General features: G+C 68.1%; 1 protein-coding gene across 2 annotated transcripts; it reads left to right on the top strand.

The window, feature by feature from the left end:
* The first annotated feature begins 1,814 nt into the window (after window positions 1-1,814).
* SHC2 (SHC adaptor protein 2) lies at window positions 1,815-7,597 on the top strand. 2 transcript variants are annotated; one of them, XM_032993271.2, is made up of 12 exons: window positions 1,815-2,445; window positions 3,090-3,160; window positions 3,553-3,613; window positions 3,850-3,933; window positions 4,053-4,106; window positions 4,325-4,376; window positions 4,547-4,673; window positions 4,828-5,008; window positions 5,093-5,159; window positions 5,255-5,419; window positions 5,821-6,122; window positions 6,293-7,597. In XM_032993271.2, exons 1-12 carry the CDS (start codon window positions 1,960-1,962, stop codon window positions 6,419-6,421), a joined length of 1,779 nt encoding a protein of 592 aa, XP_032849162.2. In that variant the 5' UTR covers window positions 1,815-1,959; the 3' UTR covers window positions 6,422-7,597. The 2 variants fall into 2 exon arrangements, with proteins under 2 accessions (XP_032849162.2, XP_032849161.2); XM_032993270.2 differs by having other exon boundaries at window positions 3,814-3,933.
* The last annotated feature ends 381 nt before the right edge of the window (window positions 7,598-7,978 follow it).

The following is a 7,978-nucleotide window of genomic DNA, read 5'->3' as shown; positions in this document are numbered from 1 at the left end:
CCACCCAGGCCCCGCTGGAGCCGCCTTGAGAGCCTGGAGAAGCCTGACTTGTTCCAGTGCTCTGCAGTGGTTTGAAAACAAAACCAAGGAGGGCGGAGAGAGGAGAGAGCAGAGAAGCAGTTCCTAATATGGCAACAGCAAATGTAATTCTATTACCTTGATTTATTGATCGCACTTAGAGCAATTACTGGCTTTCACCCCATCACCTGCCAGGGAGCAGGAGACAGCCAGGAGAAGGCAAGACAAAGGCGGCTGCGTGTTGCCCAGGGCACGGCCGGCCTCGGGGGAGGCTCGGGTTCTGTTTGTGCCTGGGGGCGTAGGGGGAGAGTTCCTGCCCGGCTGCTTTGCAGTGGGGTGGCTTCCACCCAGCCAAGGAGGCTCCTCGGGCAGCTGGAGCCAAGCGCATCCGCTCTGCAAAGAGCCCACGATGGCAGCACCACGGGGACCTGGCCTGAGCCTTACCACCAGTTTGGCAGTGGAAGGGACGCAGGGCTGGGCCGGGGTCTCTGGGCAGAGCAGCTGCAGGCCCCTCACCCCTCTGTGCCCAGCCAGCCTGGAGTGGGGGGGTCAGCACCCATGGCAAAGCCCCAGAAACACCAGGGCAGAGGGTGAACTCGAAAGGCAGAGGCAGCTCTGGGCTTGGTCCCCGGCTCTCCCAGGGCCATGATGGGCAGCTGGTGAGGGTCATGCTGGAGCATCACCCCATCCCCTCGCTGGGACGCGGCTCACACCCTCTGCCTCAGCTCGGCTCCAGGGGCACCAGCAGAAAACCCCGACAGGGATCCCCGGCTCTGTCCACGCCATCCCAGCACCCATCTCACCCGGGGGGGGACACACGGCCAGGCCCCTCTGTGAGCCCCACGGATGCTGTGGGTTGGTGCCAGACAGGAGGTCTCAGTCCTTTGAACTGCTGGAAAAAAAGTAGCAGCCCCAGGGCTGGAGGAAAGGCGACTTACTTGATTGAGGTCAGAAAGTCCGTTTAAGGATTTTTTTTTTTTTTTTTTTTCCCCTGCTTGCTGCAGATACTGGCAGAGAAGCAAGAAAATGATTGTGCTTTTTACTGCCTGAGCCCTCCAGACAGTTATAAACAAGCAGGAGCCAGACCTGGCTTTGGAGGCAGACGAAATCAGAGTGAACAAGAGCACTGGGCTGGGCGGCACAGAAATAGGGCAGCCCCGTTGTGCAGCGAAGCCTGGCAAAGCCTCCCACCCCCCCTCCCAGCCAGCCCCGGGCTCCCTGCAAGCGCTTCCCGGAGATGAAGATGTGGAAAGAGCAGAAAATGTCCCCGCTGCGGGGGAGGGCAGTGGCCTGGCGCTGCTGGTCCCTTCCAGAACCTGCCTGCTCGTCGCTCCGGCTAATTGCAAAGCCCGAGCAGGGACCAGCCCGTGCACCAGCCTTACGGCTCCCAGGGGGAAGGCGGCAGCAGCCCCTCCGCCCCGCTCCGCTGCCCCCCCAGCCCGTTAACCCCGCAACGCCTCCGGCCAGCCTGGGAAACCGCGGGGCCGCGGCGAGGGGGCTCGGCCCGGGGTGCAGGAGCGCGGGTGCCTCCGACCCCACGGGCTGTGTTTGCGGGGGGCACACGGATGCGGGGGGGGGGGGGAGGGGTGTGTCGGTCCCATCCCCCGCTGTCCCCGGATGCCGGTATGGCGCCTGCCCCTTCGGGGCTCCCGCCGGTGACTCGGGGGGAGCAGCACAGCGTGGGGGTCACAGGGCGGCTGGGGGGGGGGGTGCGGGGCGGTCTGAAGATGCCGGGGCGGGAGGCGGGGGATGCTCCGGCGGCCAGGAGATGCTGGGGGGGGGGGGGGGGCGGGGGATGCGCTGGCGGCCGGGGGGGCCGGCGGAGCGCTCACACCATGACATCAGCGCGGCGCGGCCCCGGGGGAGCGGGCGGGGGGCGGGAGCCGGAGCGGCGGCAGAGCGGAGCGGCGGAGCGGCGCGGCGCGGAGCGCGGCCCCGGGCATGCTCCCGGAGCCCAAGTATGACCGCTTCCGCGACGAGCCGCTGACCGCCCCCATGCCGTCGCCGGCCCCCGGGCCCTGCCCCGCGGCGGGCGAGGAGCCCGAGCCCGGCACCACCTTCTGCGCGCTGCTGCCGCGGATGCCGCAGTGGAAGTTCCCCGCTCCCGCCGGCTTCCTCGGCCGCGGCCCCGCCGGCGCCGGCCGGGAGCTCTCCGCTCCGGCCCGGGCGGGCGGCACCGCGGCGGCGGGGGCCCCCTCGGCGCTGGCCGCCGTCCTGGGAGCCTGCGAGCCGCTCTGCGCCGCGCCCTGCTCGGTACCGGGCGGTGGGCGGCCCCGGGGGGCGGCGGGGCGGGCGGCGCGGGCGGAGGCGGCCCGGCCGGCCGGGGAGGAGTGGAGCCGCAAAGGCAGCTTCATCCGGAAGCCGGCGCAGGGCTGGCTGCACCCCGACGAACGGGTGCTGGGGCCCGGCGTCTCCTACATCGTCCGGGTAAGTCCTGTCGGAGCCGAAGCCCGTTGCGGGAGGGCTCGAACCCCCCCGGCCCCACGCGTGTCCGGGGCTCGGCGGGTCTGTCCGCTCCTCCGCACGGCTGCGGGCAGAGCCCCCCCGGCTGTCCCGGGGCAGGCTCTGCCGCCGAGGGAGCTGCCACGGGGCGGGCGTCGCGGGAGCCCACGGGGCCGAGCGGTGCTGGGGCCGAGGGGACGTAGTGGGGGTCCTGGGCAAACACCCCCGATACACGCAGCCTGTGGCCCCTTCGCCCCGTCACGGGCAGCGCGGCCCCGTTTCGCTGCCCGCGCTGTCCGGCACATCCCGGGAGGGACGGCACGGCCCCCTGAACCGGGCTGGGCCGGGAGCAGGGCAGGGGAGCCAGACTCGGGCCCCAGCAGCAGTCAGCCCCTACGAGGGTGTCACAAGCCATCGCACACTATTGAGTTTGTCAGGTCTCAGCGCAGGGTCTAGGTGTGCGATGGGGTGTTTTGGGGTGGGGGGCGAAAGGGTGGCGTGTGATCCCTGGACCTGGCACGGAGAGGGCCCTTCTCACTGACACCCGGCTCCTCCCCTCCTCTCCATCTCCTGCCCTGGGCTGGTGGTGGCGGCCGGAGGGGGCTGCTCTGACCGTGTCCCCCCTGCAGTACATGGGGTGCATCGAGGTGCTGCGCTCCATGAGGTCACTCGACTTCAACACCCGGACACAGGTCACCAGGTACAGCCCCTCAGTCTCACTCTCCCACACCCCAATGCCACTCGGAGCCCCCAGCTGCCCCGGGTGCTCCCCCTCCCCAGGGCCCTGCGGAGAGGGGGGGACACAGGGCCAGGGTCTGGGGGAGCCCTGCCCCACGGGATCCACCCTGCACGCAGGGACACGGACGAAGGGCACTGCCGCGGATCGGTGGGTGGAAAGAGGAGAAGGGAGGTGGCCCCGGCTGGGATTACGTACCGTGGGCCGTGACGTGGGGCAGCGCTGCGGGGAGGCTGCGGCGCACGGGGCTGCGGGGGCTGATGCCCCCAGACCCTGCAGAGCCGCGAGCAGGGGAGGCAGCTGGGAAAGGGCCGGGGGTCTTCAGCAGTAACCCGGCTGGGGGCCGTGGCTTGCAGGGAAGCCATCAACAGACTGTACGAGGCGGTGCCGGGCGTGAAGGGCATCTGGAAGAAGAAGGTGAGTTGCCACCCAGCCCATTTCTCCTTGGGCTTCTTCCTGGGGTGAGCTGGGGCTGTGGGACAGGGTGTTGGGGGTGCCTGCTCAGTTCATGAGGCAGAGCCTGGGGTCTCTCGGGGGCACGCCTCTTTGCCTCCTTCACCCCAGGAAGCCCAGTCCACGTGGGCTGCATTGCCCCCACAGTCCTCTCCCCCCATCAGGCTCCCAACAAAGCCCTCTTTTCCATCCTGGGCAAGAGCAACCTCCGCTTCGCTGGCATGAGCATTGCAGTGAACATCTCCGTTGACGGGCTGAACCTCATGATCCCCACCACGCGCCAGGTGAGAGCCATCGCTGGGAACACGGCCCCACCACCTCCCAGCCCTCTGCCTCCCACCATGAACCGGGGGGCTGGTGGCCCCCATGTTAACCCCTTCCGTGGGCCATGTCCCCCCCACAGATCATCGCCAACCACCACATGCAATCCATCTCCTTTGCCTCCGGCGGGGACACGGTAAGGCACACGCGCCTCAGCCCTCCCCTGGCTGTAGTCCCTCGGGGGCAGTGGGGACAGGGGCTGCCCATCCTACAGCTGAGCCGAACCATGGGGCAGCACGGTCCCTGGGCAGGACATGGGGCTGGGGCTGAGCCTGTCCCCTCGCCCTGACACCCCCAGCCCTGCTCCTCGCAAGGCAGCGGGACACGGGCCCTGAGCTCCCCCTGTGCCCCCAGGACACCACGGACTACGTCGCCTACGTCGCCAAGGATCCCATCAACCAGAGAGGTGACACCAGCCCCCACGCCTGGGAGCTATGTGGAAGAGGAGGGATACCCTGGGGGATGAAGGCTGGAGGAGGGGATCCCTCGTGGGAGGCATGAGGGGTGGCTCAGGGTGGTCCCACAGGGGTGATGGGAGTGTGGGGTGAAACGCTGGGGCCATGTGTCTGTCCACAGCCTGTCACATCCTGGAGTGCTGCGAGGGGCTGGCGCAGAGCGTCATCAGCACAGTGGGACAGGCCTTCGAGCTGCGCTTCAAGCAGTACCTGCACAGCCCCCCCAAGGTGGTGGTACCCCCGGACAGGTAGGGTGGTGGGGGGGCCTCGCTGCAGCCCCACACCCCCAGTCCTGGGCACTCCCCTGGCTGGGGTTCGCTCTGGGAGCCCCTGTCCCTGCTGGGTGTGGGGAGGGGGTCCGAGCTGGGCCGAGTGTCCCCAGCTCACCCATCCCTGCTGCAGGGCACTGGGTGCGGAGGAGTCAGCCTGGGGAGAGGACGAAGAGGCATCTGAGCATGATTACTACAACAGCATCCCGGGGAAGGAGCCACCCCCGGGGGGGCTGATTGACTCCCGGCTCCAGCACGGCACAGTCTTGGGCCACATCCGCACTCAGCCCTCCAGCTCCGGCCCCCCCAGCCAGGTGAGCCCCTGGGGCCGCTGCCAGCCCTGCCGCAGGGGTCCCAGACAGACCCTCCCCAACACCCTCGCTGCCTCCTCTCCCCAGGGTGGGTTTGCAGCCAGGCGAGACCAGAGCAGCCAGCCGGGACCACCTTGGGACCTGGAGAGCCAGGGTGGGTACTGCTGCGGGGGGGACCCTGGGAACCGTGAGCAGGGGTCCCCACAGCTCTGCCGTGCCTGTGCCAGCGGTGATGCCCGGTCCTCGCAGGCCAGCCCTGCGACGGGTACCTGCAGGCGGACAGCCACCCCCCGGGGCCACGGGACTACGAGGAGCACATGTACGTGAACACGCAGAGCCTGGATGCCTGGGAGCCGGAGGCAGCAGCTCGTGGGGCACCGGAGGAGAGCCCCAAAAAGGACCTCTTTGATATGAGTAAGCCACATCTCTGGCGGGTGTCTGGCACAGGGAGCCGTGCCAGAGGGCTGCCCGGGTGCCGTGTTGGGAGCCGTGAGCCAGGGCTCATCCTTCCCCACCCTTGCCGGGGCAGCAGGGCTGTGCTCAGGGCAGGGCTGTGGGTGGGCACCCCCCCTGCCTGGCCCTGTGGAAGGGGCAGCTGTGCCAAGGCTGGGGGGGGCACCATCCCCTCTCTGCCTGGGCACAGGCAAAGCGTTGTGCCTGGGGCGGCCGTGGCACAGTGGGATCTAGCCCGGAGGTGGGTCTGGCCGTAACCCCAGGTCTTGCTGCCGGTGCTTGACCTGTCCATATCCCCGCCATGCCCCAGCCCTGCTTCGTGCCTGGGGCGGGTGACACCCTGCACCCCCTGGCTCTTGCAGGGCCATTCGAGGATGCCTTGAAGCTCCATGAGTGCATTGCGGGGGGTGGCATCAGCCCCCCCATTGAGGACCAGTGGCCGAGCCCCCCCACACGGAAGGCCCCCATCGCCCCCACGGAGGAGCAGCTCAAGCGGGAGCCGTGGTACCATGGGAAGATGAGCCGGCGAGATGCCGAGCGGCTCCTGCAGATGGACGGGGACTTCCTGGTGCGGGACAGCCTCACCAACCCGGGGCAGTACGTGCTGACTGGCATGCACAGCGGGCAGCCCAAGCACCTGCTGCTGGTGGATCCCGAGGGAGTGGTAAGGGCAGGGCGCGGGGTGGGCGATAGGGGACGGGGGCAAGGGCGGGAAGGGCAGGGCTGCTGGGGGGATGGGCCACTGGGGTGAACGGGCATCAGGGGTTGCATGGGGGACCTGTGTGGGAGGCAGCTCCACAGGGTTCAGGACCGCTGTGCCCCCCTGGCCCCCAGGTGAGGACCAAGGACGTGCTGTTTGAGAGCATCAGCCACCTCATCAGCCACCACCGGCAGAACGAGCAGCCTATCGTGGCCGCAGAGAGTGAGCTGCACCTCCGCCAGGTTGTCCAGAGGAAGCAGTGATGCCGGGGGGTACGTGAGCCCCCGACCTGCTCCCCTGGCACTGGACTCGCCTCAGCCCTGGGGCAAAACTGAGCTGTGCTCCCCTCTTCTGATTGTCCCTGGCATCTGGGGGAGGAAAAGCCCCCCCCCTCCAGGGTCAGGTTCCCTATCCTCCTCCCCAGCGGGCCCTCGAGGTCTCTGGCCCCAAAAGGACTCACCCCCCATCCACACTGTCTCCCCTCCATCGTTCGCACGGGGCCCCTCACCCAGCTGGACACAAAGATGCTTATTCCACACGCGCAGGTGAAACGCTGCTGGGATGGGAGCCGATGGGCAGCCTCGCCAAGAGGGGCAGAGCCCGATCCTTGGGTGGGGCCTGTGTAGGCATCGCTGTGGGGTTGCCCTGTCCCCCTCCTGCCCCGGGTCCTGTGTGCCCCCAGCTCCTGGGACTGCCAGCCCCCGCTGCCAAGTGCTGCAGCCCTCAGGGCCAGCTCCAACCTGGCACAAGGAATCGGTCTCTGGATGATGACAGAGCAAACGGGGTCAGGGCTGGTGTCAGGAGCCTCGTCCCAGGGTGGGATGGGGTGAGCAAGCTTTGCGTGTGCGTATGGGTGTGCATGTGTGCATAGGTATGCGAGGGGCAGCCAGGGGACCAGCCCCTTGCCCACAGAGCTGTGCCTCTTGCCCAGCGCTGCTGCTCAGGACCCAGCTCCCTGCCTCAGTCCCCCCTCTCTGCCAGGACATTCGGGGGGTACCCCTCTCCATGGGGTCCCCTGTCAGCAGGGGCTGTAGACCCTGGTTTGGCTCTGCCCACGGGGCTGGGCACAAACATCTCTTGGAGGCCGGTGCTGCTGGATTTCCCTGTTGGTCCCACATTTCCAGCTGGATTCTCCCCAGGAGTGGCTGCCATTCAAGGCTCCCAGCGGCCCCGAGCCCCCACAGCCCCCCCTGGGCTGGGGCCAGGACGAAGCTGCTGCAGGGAAGACGCAGGCAGGCGCAGAGCTACCAGAACTGGCTCTTAAGGCTGGGGCTTCCGGGAGGAGAGGCATCCCATGGCCCCCGGGAACCCCCCCAGCCGGCTTGGGGCTTTGGCAGGTTTTTATGGCACACACGGCCCCCTCTCCAGCGTGTCTGGCGCTTGGCATGGGTTCGTAGTTTGGAATACGTTTCTAATTAAACCTGGAAATGAGGAAGGCACCTGGCTGTTTGTGCCACCCATGGGACGGGGTGGCTGCTGCTGGCTCGAGGGACCAGGGGCGTGGAGGGTGCTGGGCCAGCATCTCCGTCAGCACCAGCTCCTGGAAGGTCCCACATTGGCAGTGGCAGCCTGTCCTGGCTGGTCACACTTGTCTCTGTCCCCTGGGTCACCCTGTCCCCCTCCTGCACATGGATCATCCCCTGTCCCCCAGCTCTGGAGGGGGCTGCAGAACGCAGGGCTTGGCCCTGGGGTGCTGGTCCTGCACAGCATCGGCAGGAGGAGGCTGTCCCAGTGCTGCTGGAGCTCAACACTGGGAGGCTTTCCAAGCTGTCAGCGTGGCTGGTCCACGAACTGCCAGGCACATGCAGTGGGTGGGCAGC

This window comes from Tyto alba, unplaced genomic scaffold (assembly GCF_018691265.1).
Source record: "Tyto alba isolate M040663 unplaced genomic scaffold, T.alba_DEE_v4.0 Super-Scaffold_20000042, whole genome shotgun sequence".
Lineage (NCBI taxonomy): Eukaryota > Metazoa > Chordata > Aves > Strigiformes > Tytonidae > Tyto > Tyto alba.
Note: the sequence above shows the minus strand (reverse complement) of the source record. Positions and strands in the feature narration are given on the sequence as shown.

Coding starts and splice junctions, on each gene's coding strand:
- SHC2 (XM_032993270.2), top strand. CDS start 1,960: ATGCTCCCGGAGCCCAAGTATGACCGCTTCCGCGACGAGCCGCTGACC. Junction 5,009..5,092: donor GCTCCGGCCCCCCCAGCCAG/GTGAGCCCCTGG, acceptor TCCTCTCCCCAG/GGTGGGTTTGCAGCCAGGCG. Junction 5,420..5,820: donor AAAGGACCTCTTTGATATGA/GTAAGCCACATC, acceptor TGGCTCTTGCAG/GGCCATTCGAGGATGCCTTG.